The following is a 27,998-nucleotide window of genomic DNA, read 5'->3' as shown; positions in this document are numbered from 1 at the left end:
AGGCTTCGGGCTAAGTTCCCGCGACCTTAACCAGCGGCAGTAGGTGCCTATCTATGGAGACTTCCGCCCGGGACGCGGAGCCAATCAAAAATGATAATTCGCTGACGTCATTCTCCGGAGAGTCCTATTCAATGGCGGTGCGTCTCCTCTCCGCCCCGCCCCTTATGCATCACTCCGAAGCGGCCTGTGGCCATTTAGGATCCGGGCGGAAGTCAGACCGCTGCCACCCCAGGGTTAAAGTCTTTCGAATTAAGATCTAGATTTGCCAATCCCTGCCGTAGCGTTCGCCTCGAGGGGTTAGAGAGAAGCCGTTTCCGCCGTCCGAGGGCCGCCCCGGAACCGGCGAGGAAACCTTGAGCTGACCCCTGCCGCCCACACTTAAGATGGCAGCGGCCTGAGCCTCACCTGGGCGACCGCTCTAGCGCGCTTCCGGGTCCGCCAGTCTCGGTGGTGGCGCCGAGGGGTGAGGACAGACCTTCTCTACGGGCTCCGGCCCGTCTCTATGGTGTCGGGGGGCACCAGACCCTGAAGGTTGCGGGGGTAGCCTGGAGGCGCGGGCGGGCGGCCCGGGGGTGCAGTGCGGGCGGGGCCGGGGCTGAGACGCTGGGCCGCTCGCCCGCAGGTGATCCGGGCCCGGCCGTGTCGACACGTCCCGCGGTGCGTGTGTGCGGGGTGGGCCGCGGAATGCGGGGGTTGCGGCCGGTTGAGCCCCTTGGGGTGACCCCCAGGCCGGGGCCGCGGCGGAAGGTCAGGGTCGCCGGGCTGGGCCGGCGTTCTGGTTCCGAGACCAGGTCCCGAGGCGCCTTCGCCCCACAGGGACCCCGACATGGATACCCCCACTTCCCATGCGCATCCCTTAGCGCACCGAGCCCCCCGCGGGCGAGACCCTCGGCGGCTGCTCCGCGGCCCCGACCCGATCCACAGGTGGCCCCCAACTTGCGCGGTACCCCTGTAACAGCAGGTAATTGGACGTGTCCGGGTCCGTCGGTTCCCACGAGACACACACACACACACACACACACACACACCAAACACATTGTAGAGGTGGCCCCAGCGGGATGTAGGTCACCATGGGGCCAGTTGGGCCTGTTGGTGCTGGTTCTGGGTAAAGCTGGACCCGGCACAGGGAGCTCGGTCCAGAGATTTCCCTGTCCTGTTGGATCACTTTCAGCAAGACCCCGCCCTCCCCCCACAAGTTCCCGGCTCACAGGACTCTGTCTTGGCATGAGAGGCAAACCCACCTTCCCCACCTTCGAGGGTTTTTACGAAGAAGTGGCCCCTGTTGGAACCTTACTGCCCACCCCCCTACACACACACATACACCCTCTGTTGGAATCTTACTACCGATGAGACACACACACTACCAATGAGACACATGCGCCCTGAGGGTCTGTTGGAATCTTTTTTTTTTTCTTCTGTTGGAATCTTACTACACACACACACACACACACACACACACACACACACACACACACACACACACACACACACACACACACACACACACACACACGTGTGCGCGCGCTTAAGGGGCCCGGCTGCCCGAGCTCCTCATCAGTCTGTAGGTTCAAGAGAAAGATGGCAGATCACTGCCTGATCTGGGTCCCTTCCCAGGTGGGCTCAGCTGGGACGCGGCGGGATGGGCTCAGAGAACAGTGCCCTGAAGAGCTACACACTGCAGGGAGCACCGGTCACCCTGCCTGCAGGCCTGGCCGTCTACCCCGCCCAGCTGCAGGATGGCAGAGCGGCCTCTGTGTTTGTGTACAAGAGAGAGAACGAGGATCGAGTGCACCAGGCTGCCAAGGTACCTGAGGTCTAGGAGGGTGGGACAGGGGGTGTGTCCCTCAAAGACACCCCCCCCCCCAGCTTTGAACACAAGTCCCATGGCCATTGCTACTGATAGTCAGGGCAAGGCTGTTGGAGTCTCTTCAGACTGGCTGTGAATGTCCTGGCCCAGCATGACTCTGATGGGCACCCCTCTCCTTCCTCCTGGCTTGCCTCCTGCAAGCACCCAGTACCTACCTTGACTGATTGGCCACCACACTTTGGCCTGGCCCTGATACAGGTGCCTGAATACAAGGCTGACCAGGTCAGAGAAACAGCCTTGGTGCCTGTTTGATTAGAAAGACTTTGGGTTGAGTCTATCCAGAGCAGCTTCTGGAATGTTCTATAGCGGCAGTTTCTCTCTCAAGTGACCTTGGTGGGTCACTCACTGGGTGTCCACGTTTCCTCAACAGTGTCCTCACTGTGGACACAGGTCGCAAGGTGACTAGAGTGCCCTAGTGGATCATTCAGAGCCAGGGTCAAGCCTTGGATGGGAGAACTGGCCTGTGAAGGGCAGCCTCGGCCACTCAAAGGGCCCTGGAGACAGCTATTCTGGGTCCTAGGCAGCATCTAGTCTTTCTCCTCCTCTTGGTGCCCCCTCACCCCCTTGGCACCTTTGATGCTCCCTGCAGCCACATCATAAGCCATGGACTCATAGTGACATTTTTGGAGCTCCTTCTCGCCACCCCCAGGCTGTTGGCTGGTCTCAGGTGGCCGAGAAGCCTGGGGGAGCCTTCTTGGAATGTGTGCTTGGGGACCCCGGTTCGTCCCACTCAGCCCCACCTGCCCGCAGCACCTGAAGACCCTGCGGCACCCAGGCCTGCTGCGTTTCCTGTCCTGCTCCATGGAGGCCGATGGTGTCCGGCTGCTCACCGAGCACGTGCGGCCCCTGCAGGCAGCGCTGGACTCGCTGGCACCTGCCGAGGTTTGCGCTGGCCTCTATGATATCCTGCAGGCGCTCATCTTCCTCCACGACCGGGTGAGCAAGTGCAGTGGGCCCGGCCAGAGTGCTTTGTCCAGCAGTGACCCAATTCTTATGTTCATCACCCCTCCCATCCCCCCAGGGACACCTGACGCACAATAACGTCTGTCTAGCATCCGTGTTCGTGAGCGAAGACGGCCACTGGAAGCTGGGGGGCATGGACACTGTGTGCAGCATACCGCAGGCCACCCCCGAAGTGAGCCCTCCCCACATCCCCTTCCCTGCACCCAGATCCCGAGCTTGCCAACCTGTCTCTGGGGTGACTCCGCTCATGGATCATGCCCTAGGGGCTACTGTACAGCACTTGGCAGCCCCATGTGGCCATCCTGGCCCTTTGAGCCCCATACCAGCCGCTCCCCAGAACCACCGGACCCCTGACAACCTTCCCAAACTTGGAGTGCTCAACTGACCACTCCTCCCCCCTCCTTCTTCCTCCTTCCCTTTTTCTTTTCTTCTTCCTCTTTCACCCCCTCACCCCATTTACAACTGGGTCTGCCTTTTGGAAAGACTCCCTTTAAAAAGTGGGTCCTCAGCAGAGTTGGGGACCATCCTGACTCCACTCAAGGCTGTGGCCCTGGGAAGCACATATGAGTTCTGGGGTGCTGGCCCCAGGAATAAGGGAACATGTGGGGTGCAGCCTCTCCACTCAGCTGTTTGTAACCCTGCTTCTCGATGTCGGTCCTGCATGTGACACGCTCCCACTGTCTATCCAGTTTCTCAGGAGTATCCAGCCCCTTCGGGACCCAGCGTCTGTTCCTCCTGAGGAGATGGTAAGCTGGCAGCTGCCCGGCAATGGGGGAGGATTGAGGGCTGGGAGAGCAGGAGCACTGTGCATATCCAGAAATTAACAGAAAAGGACCAAGCCTTGGGGCAAGGAGGCAACTCTGCTGTGCTTTAAAGAACAAACTGCACATAGCAGTTTTTCTTGGGGCCCAAGAAATTTGACTCTTGTCCACATGGCTGTGATGGTGTGTCAGTGGGTTTTTGTGTGTGTGTGTGTGTGTGTAGTTACAAGGTGTTCATACTACGGTTTTATTTCCAACAGATAAAGATGCTCATGTACTTTACCATTGTGCACATTTCCCACCACCAATGTCAAAAGTTTCCTTCTCACCCTCCCTGATGCCCTCTTCCCTCCCCATTTCTGGGGCAGGCATTTCCTTTACTTCTTTCTTTTCTTTCTTGACATTGTGGTTTTTGCACTACTGCAAAGGGCTGCCATGAATGTCCCTTCATAACAGACCCTTCTCTAACTGCACTTTCCGCTCTTGTGGCAAGTGTCCTACCATGTATTAGACCTCCTAATCCTCATCTCTATTTTCTCTGGATATCCTCCCATACTGTCTTTTGTTGCCTTTATATTGCACTGAATGAGATTATTGTTTACCCTCTTTCTCTGACTCATTTCGTTCCATATAATCTTCATATCATATATGTATAAGCAAATCTCATGACTTCATTTTTCCTAACGTCTGCATAGTATTCCATTGTGTAGATGTACCAGTTTCGTTAGCCACTCATCTCTTGTCAGGCACTTGAGTTGCTTCCGGATATGGCTATTGTAAATAGTGCCATGATAAACATAAGATTGCAGAGGGCATTTTTGTTATGTGCTTTTGCGTTCCTGGGTCTAACTCTAGGAGTGGTATTGCTGGATCATAAGGAAAGAAGTTCAATTTCCAGTTTTTGAGGAATATCTGTATTGTTTTCCAAAGAGGTTGGACTAAATGGCATTCCCACCAGCAATGAGAGTTCCTTTCTCTCCCCATCTATACCAGCACTGGTTGTTCTTGTTCTTTGTGATGTGTGCCATTCTCTGTGGTGTGAGATAGTACCTTGTTTTGATTTGTTTTTCCCTGATGATTAGAGATGTGGAGCATTTTTTCACGTGGCTTTTGGCCATCTATATTTTTTGAGGAAATTTCTGATCATTTCTTCTCCCCATTTTTTGATGAGGTTATATGTATTTTTTAAGTTCTGCTAGTACTATATCATATATATATAAGATAGATATATATATCTTAGATATTAACCCTTTATCAGATGGGTATTGGATAGTTTCTCCCATTCCATGAGTAGCCTTTGTATCCTAGTAGCTATTTCCTATGAAGTTGTCAGCAGTTTTTAAATGCTAGTCTGTGGGTTTGAAATTAGTTTGGGGGTCTAGGCTAACACTGGAGGGAGGAAATAAGACACCACCGAACAGCCTCTGAGGGTGGCCGGGAGGCCCAGGACTTGTCACACACTGGGCGCATCGTGTCATCTTCCTTCTCTTTGCTGCTAAGATTTCTAGACTAACTCATCCCTACTCAGCTCAAGGCCTGTAACAGGGAGGCCAGGTTGGTTAAGGGTATCAGTCGCCAGTCCTCACGACCTCACAATCCCTGCCTGATCACAGGCCCCTGAGTTCAGCACGTTGCCTGATGCACACGGCCACGCTCGAGACGCCTACTCTTTTGGAACACTGGTAGAGAGTTTGCTGGTACGCCTGCGTGAGCAGGGTGAGTGGGACACCCCAGGGGGTGGCCTGACTGTTCTGCTTGTAGTGTGCCCCCTCAGGATAGGGGGAGGCCTAGCCACTTGGGGCCCTAACTGTCCCACTCACAGTCGCAGCCGAGGCACTGGGCAGCCTACACCAGACCCTGCATGATGCTCTCCTACAGCCGCACCCACAGAGCCGCCCGCCGCTCCACACACTGCTGGCCCACGACTTCTTCAGGTGAGGGTTTAGGACCAGGACACAGCTCCCTCCAGGCTGCATGTTGAACCCAATCTTTGTTTGAGAGGCCTGTAGGGGAATGAGGGCAGCAGGCGTCCATCCTGCCACAGGCCTGTAGTTCTCTGCCGTCTCCCAGCACAGTCCAGCCCCAGGTTTCAGCCTGGAATCTGTCCTGCCAGGATATTCTCCCCAATCTGAGTGTGTTTCTGGTGTTCTGAGCACATGAATTTTTGGTGTCTAAGCTGTGTTTCTGGTTTTCCCTTTGGTGCTCAGGAACGATTTCCTGGAAGTGGTGAACTTCCTGAGAAGCCTGACATTGAAAAGCGAAGAGGAGAAGACGGAATTCTTCAAGTAAGCCAACGCCTTTTCTTCGTACCACTGTGGGGCGAAGTCCAGGCATGGGGTCACCCCAGACTGGGGCTCCAGGGAAGGAAGGGAAATTGGAAAGTTTGGTAGCAGCTAATAGGGGACTCTCGATATGTAGGACTGGGGAGAGGCAGGCGTGGACTTGTCTATGCCGGTGGCTTTGACTCGTGTCCACACCACAGGTTTCTGCTGGACCGTGTCAGCTGCCTGTCCGAGGAACTGATTGCTGCCCGCCTCGTGCCACTGCTCCTCAACCAGCTAGTATTTGCTGAGCCCGTGGCTGTGAAGAGCTTCCTGCCGCACCTGCTGGGCCCCAAGAAAGGTGAGGCCCATCCACTGAGCTGTGATGTCAGATTAGCCTATGGTCCTGCAAGTCACACACCACAGCCAGGACCCTACCCTGATTTGCTCCCCGGCATTGCTTGTGTTCCCATGTACGGCCGGGTGTACCTCAACCTTCATCCCCAGAACTACTTGTCCTGAGCTGATCCCTTAAACAGACTAGGGCCTCAGTCCATGGCCCCCTTAGGAGCATCTTTCTGTGATGCCGGTTGGCTTATCATATTTGTTGTGGCTTGTTTTGGGCCTGGGCACCCGTGTTCCACCTGCAGACTATGGCTCATGGCCCTACTGGGCCCAGTGTCATTCCTGGCCTTTTCTCTGGCTAATTTGCCTGATCTGGTGGGTTGTGGTCCCTGTAACACTGTTTCTCCCACAGCTAGTGCCTCGGGGGAGGCGTCCTGCCTGCTCTCACCAGCGCTGTTCCGGGCACGTGTGATCCCAGCGCTACTACAGCTCTTCCAGGTCCATGAGGAACATGTGCGCCTGGTGCTGCTTGCCCACCTGGAGGCCTACGTGGGCCTCTTCTCCCCAGAACAGCTGCGCAGCATCATCCTGCCACAGGTGAGTGCTGTCCCCAGGCAGTTGGGTTGACAGAGCATGGCCAGGGAGGGCTGACAGTTGGCACACACAGGTCTGGTCTGTGGGGGACACAACTGTGGAGGGATGACGGTTGGCACTTGCGGGCCTGTGTATACACTGGTTGGTGCTGGCCCAGCCCCGGAGAGAAGCCCTGATCTTGGGCAAGGAGCTGGTGTGAACCACAGCCCTCAAGTCCCCATTCCAGGACGCATTTCCAACTGCTTTCCTGCAGGTGCTGCTGGGCCTCCGTGACAGCAGCTCGTCCCTGGTGGCCATCACATTGCACAGCCTAGCTGTGCTGGTGTCCCTGCTGGGCCCTGAGGTAGTGGTGGGCGGCCAGAGAAGCAAGATCTTCAAACGCAGCGCGCCCAGCTTCAGCAGGGCCAAGCCACTGGCCCTGGGAGGTAAGGGGACACCTTGGCCATGCCTTCAGCTGTCGGCTGGGTATTGGGGGGCATCTGGGTTCTGCCCAACCAGTCAGGCTGCAGAATTGGGTCAGGGAAACTCAGAATGCCTGTGGGGGATTGAGGGGGAACCTCTGACCAGTCCTGTGGTATTGGGCTGCCGGACCCTTCCCAAGGCAGCATCTACTCACCTCTGGTGGCCATTTCCGGAAATGCCACCTGATTCCAGCGAGATTGCTGCCCACACTCCAGGACTCTTTCCCCCCCCACCCCCCCATCTTGGTGTCACTTTGTTTCAAGGATACTGTGCACACAGCTAGGAGGCACTGGGATGTAACCATGACCAGGCTGGAGCAATGAGGAGCATCCCGAAGCACCTGTCCGCCCACCTCAGTGCTCTAGGCACATACAAAAGTGAAGCTTCTAATAACCAGTTACTGACCCACAGCCGGTGCCTTAGAGCAGTCAGCCTGGGTGATTCACTAGTGCCCATAGACAGTTCTGGAGTGACTCAATGTCTATGTGTTCTCACAGGTGATCCATCTCCTCAGCTGGTCCCAGCTTCTGTCAATGGCGTCATGAGTGGAAAAAGTCCAGGAGACAATGACAACAGTGACAAGCAGGTCCCCAATGACTCTGGCACCAGGATACTTGAGGACTGGCCAGATTGGGGGGAGCCAGACAATAGTTCCCCCACACAGTCTCAGCCCCCTGAGTCCTCCATCCCAGATGCCAGGGAGCCCCCAGAAGGGCCAGACAGTTGGGACCCCAGTGGACTCTCTGAGGTGGCAGTGACCAGCAGGGGAGCTGGTGCGTTGGAACAGAGGGCAGCTCCTAGCGTCGCTTTGGACCACAGCCCAGCCCACACCAAGCCCCCCAGAGCATCTCGGCCAGAAAAACGCCCTCAGGGCCCAACCCAGCTGGGCTTGGGTGAGGAGTTCACCATCCAGGTGAGGGCGACCCCAGCGGAGCCCGAACTGGACTGGTTCGCAGACATGGTCCCCGAGATCAAGCCCTCAGCCCTATTCCCCGAGCCTATAGACGGGCAGACCTGGCCCCCAGCCCAGCTCTCCTCCAAGTTCGCTGCTGCAGACATGCCTGAGGTTAGTGGGGCACCTTCTTGGATGGGGATGGGCTGGAGGTCACTGGATCTCTCACGGTGCACCCCTGCTTCTTCCCTTGCTGCAGGCAGAGGCAGAAGGCTGGGGAGAAGATGGGGAGCTTGCCTGGGCAGAGACAAACTGGTGACAGGATCAGATCCTTTGAACTCGGCAAACAAGTACCTCAGCAGGCCGGAGCAGGATCAAAGCGAATGGCTGCCGCTATCTCTGGAACAAGCAGGAGCTGCAGGAAGGGGAGCACTGCTCCAGGAGCCCCGGGAGGGAATAAATACAAAGTCCAGCTGAGTAGCCAATTCTGTGCCATTTCTTTCCCAGAAGTGAAAGAGAATCTAGCCCAAGAACCTAGAAATGATTGAAAGTTGCCATGGTGTCCTTGAGCAGCTTATTTATTTGTTTACAGCCCCTACCCCCAAATGTCCAATAAAGACTATTTTCACTAGAGTCCACTTCCCAAACTTGTTTCCTCTGTGCTAGAAGTGGGACCGCCGTGATTCCGCTGGGGCTCGTGTGGGGTCTCAGACAGGCGGTTCAGCACCTCTATCCTGCGCAGCAGCACCCTGAGCTGAGCCGGCAGCCAGCCCGGAGCGGGGCCCATGGCCAGCAGTTCCTCCAGTGTGTCCAGTGCACCCTCTGCAGCCTGCAGCACCGCCTCCAACGGGCCTGCTGTACAGGCTCGCTTTGCTGGGGGCTGACAAAGTAGACTTGGTAAGCACCAGTGCCTCATACATACAGTTGAGCAACCTAAGAATGTTTGGAGTTGCTCTTATAAACCCTGTCATGACCTTTCTTCTAGTCACTGTCTCCTGGAGGCCACCCTGCAGACCTGGAGAAGCGGAAGTGGAGTCCCCTTGCCATCTCCGTGAGTACCTGAAATGCAGGCTAGGGGAGGGGGACAGCTCTTCAAACTGAAGTTAGTTACTGCCAGGGCTTTTCATTTACTTTTTGGAACCAGGTCAACTAATTGTCAGGTTCCTAACATCACTGCTGCCTTCCCAGGCAGAATCACCTAACAAACAGGTTCTCAAGGGCTGGTTATCTGTCTGGCATGTTAATATGTTCCAGACAATGACAAGTTCCCAGCATCTATTCTAAAGACAGCACCACACTGTGGTCAGCTAGAGCTGTGTCAGAGTCCCATGAAGTGTTTCTGAATGTTGTTAATCAGCAGCTTATTCTATCAGTTTCAGTGGGACAGGGACCAAAAATGTCAGTTACATAGGGTGGGCATCAGGGGTGTGAATGGTTCCTTTCCCGTGCACCAGGAGCGGGAAGAGCAGAGTTCCCATCCATACCTCTAAAGATGACTCGACTGCTCCTGCGGTGATTCCCACCAAAGGACCCCTGAAGATGCACTTTTCCCTCTTGACACGCTCCACCCTGGCATCTGCTGTCTCCTTCACCAGCTCAGTCTGCACAGAATACAGAAGCCCCGTGAGGCAAGAAGGAGCCTTCCACCTCCCAAGAGCCCATGTCTTTCCTGGAGGCTGAGGCAGCGAAATCGGTGTGGACATGAGAAAGTGGCAAAGGTATAGTGTCCCAAGGAGCTGCTTCCACTGAGGGGAACAACTGCAGTGTGAACTGGGTTCATGTGGAGCTGATGCCCAGGAATCCATTTACACAGCATCATGACTCCTCAGTGCTACCTGAGCCAGGATAATGGCCTGGGAGTGGGTATAAGACTGGTACAGAGATTAACTGAAAATACCTTCTCCAGGAAGGAAACAATTTTGTTCTTCACTGCTTCAGAACTGAGACACTGTGGAACTATCTCTTCATGACTGGTTCCCTATGACGAGATCAACAGAAAAATTAATTTTAATCTAGGCCACAGACTACGGATTACCCTGTGCTTTGTTGTTGGACAAGGCACACCAGAGAGGTGCAGCTGGGATTCAGTGTTACCTCAGCAAATTTGGTGAAGGCCTCCAAGGCATGTTGCTCCAGCAGCCATGTCCCATCAGCAAGGAGGAGGTCCAGAGTGGAGGCAAGACTGGGCAGGACTTTATCCTGAGAAGGGAAAGAGGGAGGAAAAATTCAGCACAGCTGGCCTGACCCAGTGTTGCCCCTACCCAACCCCTCACCACTCTCCCAGCTCAGGAGCCTTATTTCAGGGTCACTGAGGACAGCATCCCCACATAGACATACACACACTCTTCACCCTTCAGCCTCAATAGGCCTTCTTGTACCTCTGATATAGTTCTCCAGTCAGAAGCATGGCTGGCCAGCACATGCCAGTGAGCCTTCTGTACAAAGCACCCCACCATCACCCCACTTCCTCCCAGTCCCAGAGTCATTAGCGCAACAGGTCCAAGTGGTACCTGAGTGTCTTTAGAGATGTAAAGTCTCCCTAGAGAAGAGACAAAATCCAGCAGAGCCAGACGGATGTGGTCGGACGGCTCCAGCCTCAGCAGTGCTGTCTGTGCGGTCACCACCTGAGGAAGAAAACGCACAGGAACCCAATCCAATCCAGGCTCCTGCTACACCCGACACCCCAAAAGGTGTAAGCTGGGGCTCAGTGCAGGACCAATTACACGGAACCTCAAGATCATCTCTGGACAATGGCAGCTACACACACACAGTGGGAAGCCAGAGTAAGGAGGACTGGATGGATGGACAGACGGCAGCAGGCCAGCCTGACACTGGAAAGGTACAAACAGAACCAAAGCTTGCCAGGATAGGCCACTTCTAGACAGAGCTGAGATGAGTTTGACAACTTCCCCAGCAAAGAACCAAGTGTTCCTCTTACCTGGCTTGTCAGCTGAGGGTCCAGTGTTTGAATGAAAAAGCCCAACAATGGAAGCAAAAGGCTGAGTATGTACTGAACACAAGGTTGATCCATTATCTTAAATAAAAGACGAAAAATTTCGTGAAACAATTGACATGACAGCAACCATTTCCTGTGCATTTATTCCATATAACTGATAACATGCTAACTACTTTATCAACTCCATACTATAAATGAAGTTCATGGAATCAAGCAGACAACATTCCTAGTCTTGCCTCAGAGTGCTGAACTCTCAGGGTCACCTATACTTGTACACCTTCACTTGTACTTCTATCACCATCACTTCTGTGTCTTTGGTTTTGGGGCCATACCTAGCTGGCTTGGGGAACTAGGAAATGCCAGGGACCAAAACCAAAGTTTTGGTGGGGCTGGAGAGACAGTGCAGTGAGTGGGGCATGCACTTGCATGCAACTGACCCTGGGTTAGATTCCCAGCACCCCATGTAGTCCCCTGAGCAACACCAAGTGTGCCCCCCCAAAATAATAACCAAATAAAACTTAAACAGGACAAAACATATCCTCTGGCCCCTCCATCACTTAGAAGAAGTAGCCAGATTTAAGTTCTAGTTCAAGCTTCATTGTTCCCCTGGCAGACCTTCCCTCTTCAAGGGAATGTCCTGCCCTTTCCCAGCATTTTCTTAGTAAAGCAACAATGCATTTCTCTTCTTACTGGTTTACTGTGGAAACAAGCCCAGAGCCGGCTCCCGACTTCCATGATCACAGCCTGCTGGCCTAGATCTAGCACGTCCTCGGCAGAAGTACACACAGCCAGCAAGGCCGGCAGGACCGCATTCTGCAGATCAAAACTAAGCTTAGAGAGAGACCCATTTACAGAGGTCCAGACATTCACACCACACACAAGCTTATCCAGTCAGGGCCAGAATAGGAAGACGTCTGCCTTGCACACAGCTGACTCAGGTTTAATCCCACGCACCCCATATGGTACCCCATATCCGCCAGGTGATCCCTGAGCTCAGTCAGAAGTAAGCCAGGTATGGCCAAAAATATAAAAAAAAAAAAAAAATGCTGGCAGGAATAAGCAGGGGATGCAGTGGATCAGGTAAAGCCCTCGGAGTGTTCTAGATAGAAAAGTGCATGAAAGCTGGAGAAGCTTGACAAAAGTGAGATGGTTAGGGTGGAGCGAGCACAGCGGGAGGACCCTGCCTTGCATGTAGCCAACCCAGGTCAGACCCCAGGCACTCCAGATGGTCCCCACAATGCACAGAACTACCTGTCTCCCCAAAACAACATCCACAAGCCCAGGGAAAGTTCTTTTTCTATAGCACAGACTGAAAACAGGGCTCAGTTCTAAAGAAGATAAACTATCTGTCCCGAGTCCCTCAACTGACCACTCTTAACTCAGCCCCACAATGATGCAGAGAATGTCTATCCTGTGATCTCCCCACCCCAACTGACCACCCTCACCAAGGATGCTGTAAGGGCTGCCCCACATACCAGAGCCTTGAGCTCAATGTAAGTGCGACTGCTGCTCAGCCACTCCCGGCACCGCAGGACGCCGGCTCGGACCAGCTCCAGGGCCGCAGCTTTGCGGAGCTCAACAGAGAAGGCCTGGAAGGAAATATGTTGCCACACAGGCCAGTTCTCTGCCTCTTGCGGGGGAAACTTCTGGATAAACTCCACCTGAATTGAACCATCAAGTAAGAAATAACAGATGAACGAATATACAAAACAATAGGAGCATCACACTGGGCAATGCTGGGAGCTACTCTAGGAGCTGTGCTAGAGGGGTTGAGTGTTGGTGGGGGGGGAAGTGATCTGCAGAATAGGTGTCCCCTCCCACAGACAATGTGCTCAAGCCTTTGGGCTTAACAAAGTTAACCTTACTACAGTATCACAAAGAGAATAAACACTACCAAAGTGACCCAATAATCCAAAGAAAAACAGAAATGGAACCCCAGAAAACTTTCTTGTTAAAAGTCAGCAAAAACAACCATATACTAATGTCAACAAGAAAGCACACTAACATAATTTTTAAGTAGAATTCAACTTATAATAGCCAAACCTATTTAAAGAAACATCAAAAACTAAACACTATTGGGCCGGAGGGATAGCACAATGTTAAGGCCTTGCCTTGCACATGGCCAACACAGGATGGATCCTGGTTCAAATCCCGGCATCCCTTATGGTTCCCCGACCCAGCCAGGAGCAATTTCTGAGTGCAGAGCCAGGAGTAACACCTGAGCTATTCAAGTATTCAAAGCTATTGTGTCCTATCCTACATTCATCTTCACACCACATTTATGTTGTTTGAAAAAACTATTTTGCTGTTTAAATAAGGAAATGACTGGGAAGATAGTATACCTTGCCTTGCACATGGCCAACCTGGGTTCAATCCCCTAGACCATCAGGAGTGAGCATTCCTGAGCAGAGCCAGGAGTAAACCCTAAGCACAGCTGTGTGTGCACACCACCCCAATCCTGTAGCTGTTTGGGGGGTCGGGGGAGAGGTGAGCTGCTATGGACAGAAAATTAAAAAAACATTTTTAGTTAGCTACTCCTAAATTGACCTACAGCAGGAAAGCCATGTGAAAAACCAACAAGCATCTCTCACCATCACCTTTCCAGTACCAAAGTCCACCGAGAGAGTGCCAGTTCCCAGAGTAAGGGCTAATGCCTAGGACAGGTACCGAGGGGTACTCCAAGCCTCACCCACAAACTATTTCTACATAATCTGTCAAGTTCCAGTAGTTCGCTCCCATGAACAGGCTTTGTCAGAGTGGGGGAGAGGAAAGGCAGCAACTGGGTGAAATCAGACAAACTCAACGCCCTTTGGGGGACACAGACTAGAAGCCAAGTCCCTGGCAGAGGCCTCAGCTCCCTTTCCTCTTCTCTTTCCCTTCTTACTCCTAACAGTGGAGCTGGTTTGTGCCTCCACTGGTAACAAAGTACTTTATGAGTCTTAGAATCTGCCTCCTAGCAGATTCTCCAGTGTCTGGGGCAGTGACTACCGCACTCTGAGTCTGAGGACTCAGGAATGGGGCAGTGCGGGTGGGCACATAGGAGGCCACAGGCTGACTCTGCCTCAGCTTTTCTGACCCAGTGGCACCAGTTCCTGGCTATGGAACTGTCCCTCCCCTTCTCGGAACCAAGGAAAGTCTTTACTCAGGTCGCTGCCCACTATCGCTACAATTCCTGTCAAGATGTTTTGTTACCTTAGAGCTTCAGAGCTCTACTTTTTCATTAATAAAACAAAATGCCACTACATTAAGAATTCACATACAGGTCACATGAGCAAGAGACAGGAGTGGGGGGGAGTAGGGACAGAGGTGGCCTTGCCTGCTGTGCTGGAGTCAAAAAGAAGAGGAGCCGTCGCAACAGGACTGACAGGTTGGTGAGCTGCTGACATTGTCCAGGACAAGATCTGATCTGGGAAAAGGAGAGATAGGCTGATTAGAAACTCAAGACTGGGGGCTGAAGACATAGTATAGCCTTGCACACAGCCAACCCAGATTCAATCCCTTGCACCCCATCTGTTCTCGAGCCTTGCCAGGAGAGATCCCTGAGGGCAAAGGCAGGAGGAAGCCCTGAGCATAGAGCAGTGGCCCCCAAACAAAAGCCAAGTTTAGCAGTGATGAGCTTTAATATGCCCAAATAGGACCTGCTTATTCTACTAGCTTCTGCTTCAAATCCAGGCATGACCCTGTATCAGAGGTAAGCACCCCATTTTACATCCATTCTAGCGTGCCTGTTCCAACAGTGTCAGCACTCATGCAGACTCAGTGATAGCCCCTTTGATAGCCACATCCTTAGAGATCATCATCTCTGGAGAGAGCACAGAAAAGGGGAGGCAAGGGGCACTCACCAGATGGGCCACGATGGTGATGTGGTGTGCACAGAGTTCAGCAGTCCCATATCTGCAACAAAGAAAGGAGCCTTTACAACTCAGAAAAACAGGCAATGATCTTCCACACCCCAAATACGCTGCCCAGGGCCTTAGAAGCAATCAGCATACAGGCAGGAAGCAGGGAGCTGCTTTTGGTGACTGGCAGCTCAAGCTCTACAACCAAAGCACTGCCCAGAATCATATAAGCTCAGTCTCAGCTACAAGTCTCCCCAAACCCACAGTCTCTCGTACCGGGCGAGGAAGCACCAGGCATCTATGGCAAGCAGGGCGGCGATCATCTGAGCACTGAGCACAGCCTCCAGCAGAGCAGCATCCTGGAGAGAGTTGGGGGCACCTGAGTACCCCTGGCTTGTCTCCATATCCCAGGCACAGCTCTGCCCTCAAAGCCCATCCCCGGTGTCAGGCAAGCACCTACCAGAGGCAATACAGGGCTCGGCTACTTGGTGTAAAATGTGGCTTTAAATGTAGCACCTCAATAAGAGGATGCACAGATTTTCATGAGCCTGAAATTGTTGGAAGGACATATAGGACACATACAGCTGTGTTTGTTTTCAGCGACTGAAAAATACCCACTAGAAGCCACTACACAGTCTCAGATGACACTGAAGCTCGGGCTGGCTTTGAATCTGTTCGGCCTCAGGTCACTAAGAGATACACTACACTGATTTTCGGAGGGAGAGGAGCACACCCAACAGTGGTCTGGGGACCAGGCGATATTGAGATCAAACATGGCTCCCCCAAACAAGGCACATGCACCCTTTGAGCCATCTCCCAGAATCTATTTTCTCTGGGTATTTTATTGCTATTCTCCTTTTCTTAATGCTACTGACTTAGAAAAATTCCTCCATCTTTTCCTCTTCTTACACACTCGTTTCTAAATTCCTATTAAAAATGTCTTCTCAGGCCCAGAGAGATAGCACAGCGGCATTTGCCTTGCAAGCAGCTGATCCAGGACCAAAGGTAGTTGGTTCAAATCCCAGTGTCCCATATGGTCCCCCATGCCTGCCAGGAGCTATTTCTGAGCAGACAGCCAGGAGTAACTCCTGAGTACTGCCGGGTGTGGCCCAAACACACACACACACACACACACACACACACACACACACACACACACACACACACACACAAAAAAGTCTCAACTATTTTTACTCAACGTTAGAGCTGAGGGATAATCATTAACATTAGAGCTGTAGAATAATCATTTCCTAGTACAGACTGAATGAAAGGTGAAAAGCTTTCCTCAGTTGACCAACCAATCACAAGTTCAATGGGGTGGGGTGTGTAGTCAGAAGGAGAAGGGCACCCTCAGCGACTCAGATTAGCCCAGCAGCAAGTGCCAAACTTACCAGAGCAGGGAAGAGTGAGGAATGTAGAGAAGCAATGAAGGTGCAGAGATGAACACAGACATGCTGATACAAGGTGACAGGCACTTCTGCTTGGCCCTGTCCCTTTGCTGCCCGCAAACAAATGGGCAGGGAGAGCTCCCCAGAACACTGCGCAAAAGTGTGGAACAGGGTTCTGAGAATCGGCATCCTGGGTGGGAAATGAAGAACACTGAGCTCAATGTGACCATTCAGCAAACAATAGGTGGAGCAAGGGTCATTTTGGCAAAACAAAACCAGTCAAGAGGTATCAAGCATTTATAGTATGTGTAGACATGTATAGTCATAAACATAAAACCTAGCTGTCACTAACTTCCTTAATGGTCAAGAAATTTCCTACACACCTCTGAAAATCATAGGCCAGCACCTTAGTGATAGTGCAAGGGTAAGATTCACATGGCCAATCCTTGGTTTGATCACTGGTCCCCCCAATATAGTCTCCGCAGCCCTGTCAAGACTGAGCCCCGAACACATAGCCAGGAGTTAAACCTGAACGCTGATGGGTGTGGACCCAAAACAAAACATTAAAAATATTAAAATAAGGTAAAGGCAAAAACAATGTAATACAGTACCAAGATATTCGAAATCAAAGACAAATTTTGCCTCATAACTTGGAATTAAAATAGCTACATTAGGTATCATATAATAGAAAATAAGCCATAGTTAAGACAGAGAAGGATCATTTTCAGAATGGAAGAAGAGTTTTAGAATCTTCAGAAGCTTTAAAGAACAAGCCAAAACTAGGCAGACTATACTGGTGAGCAGCAATTGCCAGTGACATTTCCCAATTAACCTGCAAGACCCAGGACTCATGTCAGAGCTGTTTCAAATGTTCAAGATCTGCTGAGTCTGACACTATTAAGAACCACCTTCCAAAGCACAAACCGAGACGCAACAGTTTAACATCTGCTATGCATGTGTGTTTCTCTTAATAAAAGGCTACAATATAAGGAGACTCCAATATCCCTATGAGAAAGCATCCCCAAAGAGGGGATAGACACTGGACATAGAACACATGAGTGCTCCCTCTCGCCTTCCTTACCTGCCTGTCGTCTCTGGGCCAGGACTCAAGCAACACCACAGGGCCTGCACATCCTCAGGTTGAGTAGGCAGCTTATCCATGAGCACCACCAGCAGGAGGCACTGTGGGAACTGGAGGTCCTCCGGCAGTCCTTCCAGTAAGAGACACACAAAATTACAAAAAGGTCAAAAAGCACACTCCATCTATTTTTAGTAAGAATATGGTGAACAAGGATATTAAAGGCACAATGTTTTTTTTAAACAAATTTTGTTTGTTTAAAGAACTCCAAAATACAAAGCAGAAATTACAAATCAAATTGACATAAAAGCCCAGCTAAGAGAAAACAGAGCAGCCTCTGACACTTCCCAACTGAGGGTTTCACATCACTGGGGCTTACCTGGTTCACTATTCAAAACCACCTGTGCAAAAGGGTGGTAGGGAAGCAGCTGGCTGACAAGCAGGTCCAGTGTCACCAGGAAAGTGCCAGCCACCTCCTCTTGCTGTGCTCTCGAAATTCCGGGTGCATACAGGCTTGGAGGCAACTTGCTGAATGGAGGCAAAAATGCCTTTTCATGAACAGCTAGCTGGGGGCCAGAGAGAGTACAGCAGGAAGGGATCTGCCTTGCATGGGGCTAACCCAGGTGTCTCAAACTTGCGACCCGTGCGCCGCAAACAGCCCTCCGTACAACATTTTGTGGTCCTGCCCTAGAGGAATCTTTTTTGGTTTGGTTTTGTTTTAGTTGTTTGGGTCACACACCCCCAATGTTCAAGTCTTACTACTGACTTTGCACTCAAGGATCACCCCGACTTTGCCTCCTGTGGCCCGAAGGTAAATTGAGTTTGAGACCCCTGGGCTAACCCATATCAATCCCCCACATCTCTAAGGTTCTGAGTGTAGAGTCAGGAGTAAGACCTGAGTACTGCTAGGTGTGACCCAAAAATCAAACAAGCAGCTGGCTGTGGGCTGCAGAGAGCCACTGTCTGGATCATGGGAATACTCCAAACAAGTAACAATTCATCACATAAAGGGAGACAATCAGTGTTTTCTGGCATTATTCTGATGCCCTTTAATACTAACCTGGGTGGTTTCCTTCAAAAATTTTTTAATAATTGTTCTAACACTAAGGATGATATAAAATCCTTTTCAAGGAAAAATTAATCAAAAACCACATGAAATGAAATATGCTTTGCCCTCTGGTTTTCATTATGGTGACATAAAGTATGTGAGAAACCCACATCTCTCAGAGGAAGAACGAGTGAGTAGTATTTAAACAGAGGCACCTTAGGTCCAACCTTAGGTGACCATAAAAGCACCGGTTTATCACTGGTTGTGTGACTGATTTGTTCTTTTTTATGGCAATGATTTGTAGTTGTTGTGAGAATTAAATTACAAATAAAGTAGAAGACATACATAAGCATTTAATAACCTTCACAGACTTGACCAACAGCTACTGTGCAGCAAAGCAAAGACAATCTGTTTGACAATTAGGCAGACAACTGTTCAAGAGATACTAAGTGTCCAGAGCACACTGGGGGGGAAAGGTGTACAGCTGTAAACAGAATCTCAGCTAAGAGACCTCCTGTGAACAGGGCTGGTAACAATGAAGTGAGCAGCTTTGTGCTTCCTGCAGCAGATGCTACTCAAACAATGGAGAAAGGGGTTGGCAGGTGCCCTGAGATATTCCAAGGTGGCCACAGGTGTCAACAGGGGGAAGGGGAAATCGAACTAGAGTAGAGGGCCAAACAGTAAGAAGTTATAGTGGAAGGGTGAGGAAACAAAGATCAGAAAGGGGCTATGGACAAAAAAGAAAAAGAAAAAACGGGGTGGAGGGGAGACCAAAAACTCAAGATGACCAAGAATTAGAAAAACTTAGAGGGGTGGTAGTTCGAATCCCAGCATCCCATATGGTCCCATGTGCCTGCCAGAGGCGATTTCTGAGTGTAGAGCCAGGTTTAACCCCTGAGCGCTGCCGGGTGTGACCCAAAAACAAAACAAAACAAAACAAAACAAAACAAAAAAACTTAGAACTGCTGGGGTGGATGAAAAATTTTACTACAGAGAAGTAAAACAAAATTACCGAAGCAAAAAAAAAAAAAAAAATACCCCAAAGTATGTGCATGCACATTAAATCCTTTTGGGACCTTTGATATTTACTACTACTCGAAAATCACCTGTTAATAGGTTAATAGGTTAAGAAAACAAAGTCAAGATGGATCTACAGCAGCTGTGTAAGTTCATGATGAAAATTCACTGAAACACAGATATTTTTAAATAATACATTTTTGTTGTTGTTGTACTGGGGTCACATCCAGCAGCAGTGCTCAGGAATTATTCCTGGCTCTGCACTCAGAAACTGCTCCTGGCAGGAACAGGGGACCATATGAGATGCCGAACCATATTGAACCCAGGTCAGTTCTGGATTGGCAGTATGCAAGGCAAATGCTCTACCCTCTGTGCTATCGCCCTGGTCCCAATAATACACTTCCAGTGCAAACAATATAGCTAAAATTTAATAATCTTACCTGTGTATCTGAAGATAAAGTCGGTGTAGCATGTAGCAAGAATCAGCAAGGAAGGGAAGAAATTCCTGAAATAAAACAACTCTTTGGTCTTTGCATACAGGTCTGTCTTTAAATGCACCATTTCTCACAAAAGCATACAAAGCCACAATCCTGTTTGTTTGGGATTTTTAGGGTCTTAGTTTTTAGAAACACCCAACAATGTTCAGAACTTACTCCTGTCTCTGAGCTCAGGGATCAGTTCTGGTGGGCTATGGGGACCTTATATGGGTCCAGGGATCAAACACAGGTTGGCTGCATGCAAGGCCAACACCCTATTTACTGAACTATGGCTCCAGCCCAGGAAAATACAATTCTGGATATGACATATTGAAAAAAGGAAAAAATATCATGAGTATAAAAATAAATATATAACTATGAAACTCCTGTTAGAATTCTTTACTGCCAAAACTATAACCACACCCATAACTGGGAGCTGTCATTTACTGAGGGGACCATACAGTGCCTATGAACAAACCCAGGTCTCTGGCACAAAGAGGAAACTCTGGATTCTTTCAGTCTGTTCTCTCTCTGGTCCAAGGTTTAAAACTTCCAAACTTGAAAAATCTTGCTAATTTAGAAGTATTAGAAATAACCTACCACAGTATTTAAAGGCAATCTGAATTATCTTCTGAAAGCAAATCATGCTTCCAGAAATTTTACTTGTATTTGTACTTAAAATTTTTACATTTTTTCAGAGAATTAAATAATATATTTGATTTAAAAAACTATGCCATAAAAAAGACTAATAAACCCTTGACAAATTTACTTCAAGACTGCTCTTGAGGGGCTGGAATGATAACACAGCGGTAGGGCCTTGTACACAGCTGACCCAGGATGGACCCAGGTTCAATAAATGGCATTCCATATGTTCCCCCATGCCTGCCAAGAGCAATTTCTAAGTGCAGAGCCAGGAATAACCCCTAAGTGCCTCTGGGTCTGGCCTAAAAAAAGACTGCTCTTGCGAAGAATAATAAAAACAAGATGTTTTACAATTTATTGTTCACATTTAAACATAAAATATAATCCTTACCTTAGTATAGTGCAAAAGGGAGTTAGCAAAGAAACGACATAATTTGAGTGTCTTTTGAAATAATTTGTAGTCAACATTTTCCTGTTCCCAAAAAAGCAAGAATAAGAAAATGCAGTTAGTTAAATTTCCAAAGGTGACTATAGTTTTTTAAGTCTCTTCATGAAAATACAGTGTAAAAAAAAAATATATATATGTACAGTGTAAATATTTTTTCAAGAAAATTAATCTTCGGGCCCGGAGAGATAGCACAGCGGTGTTTGACTTGCAAGCAGCTGACTCAGGACCTAAGGTGGTTGGTTCGAATCCCGGTGTCCCATATGGTCCCCTGTGCCTGCCAGGAGCTATTTCTGAGCAGACAGCCAGGAGTAACCCCCTGAACAACGCCGGGTGTGACCCAAAAACCAAAAAAAAAAAAAAGAAAAAGAAAATTAATCTTCCCTGAATTGTTAGGAGCAATACAAACTCTCATCAAATGAGATTTCAAAATTAAGCTCTAGATTAGTGACATCTTAACCAATAAACAGAAAGACAACTGATTCCTAAGTTGTCTGAATCAAAAGGGAAAGACCAAAAATCAAACCACTAAGCCACTTCCCTCCTCAGCCTTATTGAACTGTCACTGAGATCAACTGAAATGTCCTTTTCCCTAACCCTAAGATCTACTCAATGCTAAAGGAAGAGCCCGCAGGGGCTGTGAGCCCAGACTCTACCTGTGTCCCGGACTGAGTCATATGCTCCGCCAGCTGTAAACAAGACTGGAAGGCACAGAGAAGGTCTCCACACAGGCTGCTCATTAAATCTTTGTGCTTCAGCTGACTCCTTAGAACTGACTGGTGTTTAAGGCTCTGCCTAGAAAATTCCAAAGGAAAGCAAATGATCACTAAATGCGATTTGGGACGATAAAAGTAATCTGGACATGTCAAACCATTTCAACATCTCAAATGTGTTAGAAACCGTTAAAATGTGTCAGCTTAGGGGCCAGAGCAATAGCACAGTGGTAGAGCGTTTGCCTTGCATGCTGCCGACCCCAGACGGATGTGGGTTTGATCCCCAGCATTCCAAATGGTCCTCCAAGCCTGCCAGGAGCAATTTCTGAGTGCAGAGCCAGGAGTGACCCCTGAGCACCACTGGGTATGGCTCCAAAACCAAAAATAAATAATAAATAAATAAAATGTGTCAGCTTAATCTCAAAAGCACTTTTGCTACTATACATGGCTAAGTGCTCTTCTTCCTTATCAAACATTAACTGAGCTGAGGAGGCCAGCTCCTTTGCTGGGCCCATGAAGAGGTGAATTTCTCCAAACACTGAAGAGCAACTCTGGCTGTGGCGCTGGTAGGGAGGAGAAGCCCAGAATTAGGTCACGCTCAGGTCGAGGAGCTCAGGGGATAGAGGAACAGCATGTCAGCTGAGAGCCATGGGAGCAAGGAACTGGGGACCCAAAGTCACTTTGGGTTAAGAGCTACATGCAGGATCTCTGCAGTATGAAAGCAACAGAAGTAAGACACACAAATATTTTAAGCACAGTCCAAAAAACTTGTAAAGAATTAGTACCTTAAACATTAAAATACAATACAGATACTCTTATATAAACAATACATTTTTAAAACTTACTTGATTATACACTTCCAAGTGTTGGCATGAAATGCATGGTCCATATTGGAAATCACAGAGCATATGTCCAACAATGAATGAATAACTACAGGGTCGAAAACAAAAGTGTCAAAAATTCCTTTTACATTTAAAAGTAGCTACTGAATAACTCTGAAAAGTTGATAAAGAAGTTTTGGGAGCTGAGATAGTAAAGGGGTTAAAGCACTTGTCTTGTACATGGCCCATCAGGTCTGATCCCAACACCACATATGGTCTCCCAACCACTGCCAGAAGTGACCCTTCAGCACAAAGTCAGGAACAAGCCCCGATCACTGCTGGGTGTAACCTAATAGGCCTCTCCCACCCCCAAGTTAAGTTTTTAAAAATTATCAAGATAGTTATTGGAAGTATTATATTTTTAAGGTTTTTGCAAATGCTAAAAAATTGTTTTCTGAAGTTTATATCTACCAGACCTCTCTCAAAATATTCAAAAGAGCGGACAGAGATAGCATAGCAGTAGGGCGTTTGCCTTGCACACAACCAATACGGGACGGACGATGGTTCAAATCCCAGTACCCGTGTCTGCCAGGAGCGATTTCTGAGCGCAGAGCCAGGAGTAACCCCTGATCTCAACCTCCCCCCAAATATACATATATTCAACAGAATAAAAGTTGTGCTCTGGTAAACTGAAACAATGCAGGCACAATTCTAATCCAACAGACCTCTGTGCTGATTAGCCAAAGGTATTCTCTGCTGAAGCTATGAATACAATCTCAGAGGTTGGACAGTGCTTTTCAAATTCTAGCCATGATTCATTAGTGAATAAGATCAGGTAGGGTACAATCAATAGTTACTGAGTGGAAAGGGGTTATGGGTTAGAATTTGGAATACCCTAGTCATCTGAGTGTCATGTGATGCACACAAAGCCTAATCTCTAGTCCTTTGAACCATCTCACAGTCCTACAATCAAGAATTCTTTAAAAGTTAAACAGAATAGCTTACACAGTACGTGTAAAAAGGGCACTGTCACATACTCATTATATCTAATGAGTAAGATGTTTTGAAATATTCAAAACCATGCTAGATTCAATATAAGTTAGCTTTCCTCACCTACTACCATAGCCTCGGTATCACCCTTCCCAGCGGCTCCAGTGTCCATGCAGACCATATCTAGCAGTTCCATGAGCTGTTTCTGGAGTGAATAGGCCTCCTTGAAAAGAGCCTGGAGAAGGTCCGCTACGAGGTGCAAATGCCCAGAATAGATAGATTCACTGTTCTGATCACAGACACAAAAACAGAAAACCAAAAAAAAAAATTTCAAGAGCCAAATTTACTCTATGAGAGATAATAAAGTTACTATTTTTAATCATTCACATATTTGCTAATTAAATAAGATCCTGTTGTTTAATATTTAGTCAACGTTCTTGGTCTACTTTAAGAGATAGATGCTAGATATAGTACAGTAGGTAAGACGCTTGCCTTGCACATGGCTGGCCTGGGTTCGATCCCCAGAATCTCATATGGTCCCTCAAGCTCCTCCAGGAGTTAATTCCTGAGTGCAAAGCTAGGTATCACTGGGTACGACCCAAAAACAAACATCAAAAATGAGACACTAATGTCTAACTTGCCAAGACTCAAGAACAGAACTAAAGAAACATTAATTAGGTGCCTGACAGGTTAGCACCCATCACCAAGGAGCAGCTTTCAAAGATCTTCCTCAGTGTAACATTTCCCACAGTAGCAAAAACTCCAGTGACCCAGCTAGTATTCTGAAGGTGCTCCAGGAATGCAGACTCTTACTTATGGCTCTGCAATCAAGAATTACTCCTGACAATGCTCAGGGAAGCATATGGGATGCTGGAAGCCAAGGCAAGTACCCTCCCCATTGTACTATCACTCCAGCCTATTCCATGACATATCCCTGTAATTTTTCCAAGTCCATACTATATAGAGAATAAAGAAAAAAAATTACACATTTTGCTTAACTTCTTATAAATACTCCTGAAGCAAATATTCACATAAGTGCTTAGTTCTACGAAAAGATTTCTTCCTGTTCTACAGAGTAAATACACAACTCTCAGTGCAAACATTACTGTACTCTGCCCCTTTGCCCAGAGGTTCCAGGCCTCTCAGATCTGTCACTCACCTTACAATGCACAAAGGTGCTCTTAATTACTTGTAAGACAGAAGAGGGAAGACTATGAATGTGTTCTAGAACAATGGGTTCCCCAGTGGCACAAATATGATCAACACATCCTTTAAAAACTCCTAGAAGCTGCACCATATTCTGAAAAGTAAGGAAACAGACTCCATTCAGAATCAATTGGTCAGGTATAATGATGGGTGCCAGGGACACAGCAAAATGTAAAAATAAAACACACTTTCCTTTGTCACAGAAATACATTCTCATAGAGCTACAAACACTGGAAATAGTCCATCCCTGGTTTAAAATGAGGAAATTGAAATCCTAAGCATGCCAGCTCTCTTACACACATGCTCAATTATAGAGGTAGGGCATGCTCTCTTGTCTTGTAAATACTGAGAAGTTTAGTCAGTGCAAAACAGTGAAAAACCTGGCATTTTTTTTATTTTTGTATGTACAGTCTTGTCTATAAATGTAATTCCAGAATTAGGTCAGACACAGAGAATACCTGGATATTCTCTGGAATACATGAGATAACAATTCCCCCAGTCAAAACCTCCTTGTTGGGGCCCGAGAGGTGGCGCTAGAGGTAAGGTGTTTGCCTTGCAAGAGCCAAGGAAGGACAGCGGTTCGATCCCCTGGCAAATTGCTCCTGGCAGGCACGGGGGACCATATGGGAAACCGGGATTTGAACCGATGACCTGCTGCATGAAAGGCAAACACCTTACCTCCATGCTATCTCTCCGGCCCCCAGGGGCAATTTCTAAGTGCTTAGCCAGGAATAACCCGAGCATCACACGGGTGTGGCCCAAAAAACAAAAAAAAGAAAAAAACAAAAAAAAAAAAAAAAAAAAAAAAAAAAAACCTCCTTGTTACTGGGCTTACTTGTAAAATATTCCTTAGAGTGGTCTGGATTTCCAGATTCTGGCTTGACAGTCCTTTGGCTTGATTAGATAACTCACATATCATGTCATCAAATAATTTCAAAGTCTGTGTAAACAAAGCAAATTATTCATAAGAGTAAGAGAAACCACATCTAGACCTTCTTTTATAAAAAAGTCAGATGATTTGCTTTTGCCTTACTACACTCAAAGGTTAAGTCTAGCTTCGCAATTGTACCTAATGTGCGAAATATGTTTTATAGCATATATATTACAGATAATATATATTGCTATGATATTTTTTGTAATAATTTAAGTATGTTAATATATGGTATCTATTAATTTTTAAAATAAAGTTGCAGGCAAAAATGAGTTATTTTGCCATCTTGGACCTATTTAATACATCAGTAAATATATTTCTGGTTAAATAAGTGGGGCTGGAGAGATAACAATAGAAAAGGCATTTGCCTTGCACAAGATGGACCTGAGTTCGATCCCCAGCATCCCATGTTGTCCGAGCACCACCAAGAATGATATATGAGCATAAAGCCAGGAGTAATTCCAAGCATCATCAGGTGTGGCCCAAATATTACCAAAATAATATCAAAAAACATTTTTTGGTTAAATAACTACCATTATTACTATAAATAACTATCACACGTGCTACTCCTTCCAAAAAATGGTATTTTTTTCTGGTTGTTTTGGTTTTGGGGCTTATCCGGCAATGTTCAGGTTTTACTCCAGACTCTTCACTCAGAAGTCACTCCTAGTAGGTTTGGGGGACCATATGGGATGCTAAGGATTGAACCCGGGTTGACCGCATGTAAGGCAAATGTCCTACCTCTGTACTATCGCTCCAGCCCCCACAAGATGGTCTTTTTCAACTATCACACAGGCATTTACATGGGGATTTTTTGGTACTGGAAATAAATTTGTGCTCAATCATCAATTTACTCCATATAACCAGCTGCCCAATTTGACCAATTTAAAATACCATTCCTAGGGCCAGGTGTAGCGCCCCACCCCACCCTAGCCAAGACTAAAAATAAGTTTAAAAAAACTATCTAAAAACCATTTAAATTCAGTTCACCAAAAATCCACACTATTTGAGAACATGATCACTTTTAATATTTATTTTGGGCTTTGGGGTCACATTCAGCAGTGCCAAATACAGCACCTGAGCCTCCCACATGCAACTCGGTGTGCTCTGGCCCTTTGAGATATTTCTCTGGCTATGCTAACTTTTAATAAATGATTACAAGAATACCATCAAGTTTTCATGAGATAACTAACAATCTAAATTCCTAATGTTTGCTACATAAAAGTTCAGGGGAAAGTTAAGAATGCTCCTGCACAGAGGTCAGTTCCAACATCCTATACCAGGCAAATGAATAACACTATCATACCTTTGGCAGCACTTGTGAAAAGAAGGTCTCTTCCAATGTCAGGGGGTTCATGTGGGGCAAAAACTGATCTATGGCAGTTCTCAGGATTTCTATAAAGGAAGACAGTAGCATAGTTTGTAGGAATTACAAAGAGTCCTGTTCCTTCCCAATGCTAAAATGGTCCTGTAAAATAATGACCATGTAATAAAATAATCAGATTTAACCACAGCAAGACATACTGTAAAGACAATTTTACTCACGAATATGTTTCACCCAACTGTCAGCCTCCTGAAACATGGAGTGGCAGAGTTAAGGAAGACACTCACCTTGAAGGAATCACTTATTTTGTATAGAATTGGGGTGGGGGGCACACCCTACAGTACTATGGGATTATTCCTGGTAGAGATCCTAGAAGGAGCCAGGATTCAAACCCGGGTCAGCCATGTGCAAGGTTAGTGCCTTCACCCCTGTGCTGTCTATCTCTCGGACCCATGAACAATTATTTTTCAAGGTCGCTTCTTGAAATCGAAGTAGTTAAGCTACTAATGGCAGGCAATTCAATTCAAATTCCTAGCTTTATTTTGCGTTTAAAAACATAACATCTGGGGCCAGAGCAGTAGAACAGAAGGTAGGGTGTTTACCTTATACCGTGGTTGCCCCAGATTCAATCCTAGAAACTCCATATGGTCCATGAGCCTGCAAGGGGTACTGAGCATAAAGCCAGGAGTTACCCCTGAGTGCCCCCAAACGTAGCCCAAAAACCAAAAAATATATCAAAGTAATATCTGGGGGGTGGGGCGCAGAGAGATAGAATGGAGGGAGGGCATTTGCCTTGCATGCAGAGGGACTGTGGTTCAAATTCTGCATCCCATATGGTCCCCCGAGCTGCCAAGAGCAATTTCTGAGCATAGAGCCAGGAGTAACCCCTGAGTGCTGCCAGGTGTGACCCAAAAAACAAAAACAAGAAAGAAAAAAAAAGTAACATCTAGGGCCAGCTCAGTAAGATAGCAGAGAGGAG

The 27,998-nt window shown here is 48.1% G+C and overlaps 2 protein-coding genes across 3 annotated transcripts; one reads left to right on the top strand and one right to left on the bottom strand.

Moving 5' to 3' along the window:
* The first annotated feature begins 212 nt into the window (after positions 1–212).
* On the top strand, positions 213–8,792 carry SCYL3 (SCY1 like pseudokinase 3). Of its 2 annotated transcripts, none has more exons than XM_049776479.1 (13): positions 213–463; positions 1,615–1,804; positions 2,618–2,803; positions 2,889–3,002; positions 3,520–3,576; positions 5,205–5,307; positions 5,414–5,525; positions 5,799–5,876; positions 6,074–6,213; positions 6,610–6,794; positions 7,045–7,216; positions 7,751–8,319; positions 8,405–8,792. In XM_049776479.1, the coding sequence occupies exons 2-13, from the start codon at positions 1,640–1,642 to the stop codon at positions 8,462–8,464; spliced, it is 1,941 nt and encodes a 646-aa protein (XP_049632436.1). In that variant the 5' UTR covers positions 213–463; positions 1,615–1,639; the 3' UTR covers positions 8,465–8,792. The 2 variants fall into 2 exon arrangements, with proteins under 2 accessions (XP_049632436.1, XP_049632437.1); XM_049776480.1 differs by lacking the exon at positions 213–463 and adding an exon at positions 566–622.
* FIRRM (FIGNL1 interacting regulator of recombination and mitosis) lies at positions 8,706–27,275 on the bottom strand. The gene is made up of 23 exons (XM_049776651.1): positions 27,241–27,275; positions 27,002–27,090; positions 25,600–25,704; positions 24,718–24,858; positions 23,682–23,847; positions 22,593–22,677; positions 21,691–21,829; positions 20,981–21,061; positions 19,912–19,976; positions 17,786–17,934; positions 17,410–17,539; positions 16,332–16,518; positions 15,217–15,299; positions 14,944–14,995; positions 14,418–14,507; positions 12,577–12,762; positions 11,792–11,914; positions 11,084–11,179; positions 10,656–10,769; positions 10,240–10,344; positions 10,043–10,123; positions 9,630–9,746; positions 8,706–9,025 (listed from the first exon to the last, which is right to left on the bottom strand). The coding sequence occupies exons 2-23, from the start codon at positions 27,050–27,052 to the stop codon at positions 8,774–8,776; spliced, it is 2,598 nt and encodes an 865-aa protein (XP_049632608.1). The 5' UTR covers positions 27,053–27,090; positions 27,241–27,275; the 3' UTR covers positions 8,706–8,773.
* Positions 27,276–27,998: the final 723 nt, after the last annotated feature.

Source organism: Suncus etruscus, chromosome 7 (genome assembly GCF_024139225.1).
Source record: "Suncus etruscus isolate mSunEtr1 chromosome 7, mSunEtr1.pri.cur, whole genome shotgun sequence".
Taxonomy (NCBI): domain Eukaryota; kingdom Metazoa; phylum Chordata; class Mammalia; order Eulipotyphla; family Soricidae; genus Suncus; species Suncus etruscus.
The sequence above is the reverse complement of the archived record's forward strand: the minus strand, read 5'-3'. Positions and strand labels throughout refer to the sequence as shown.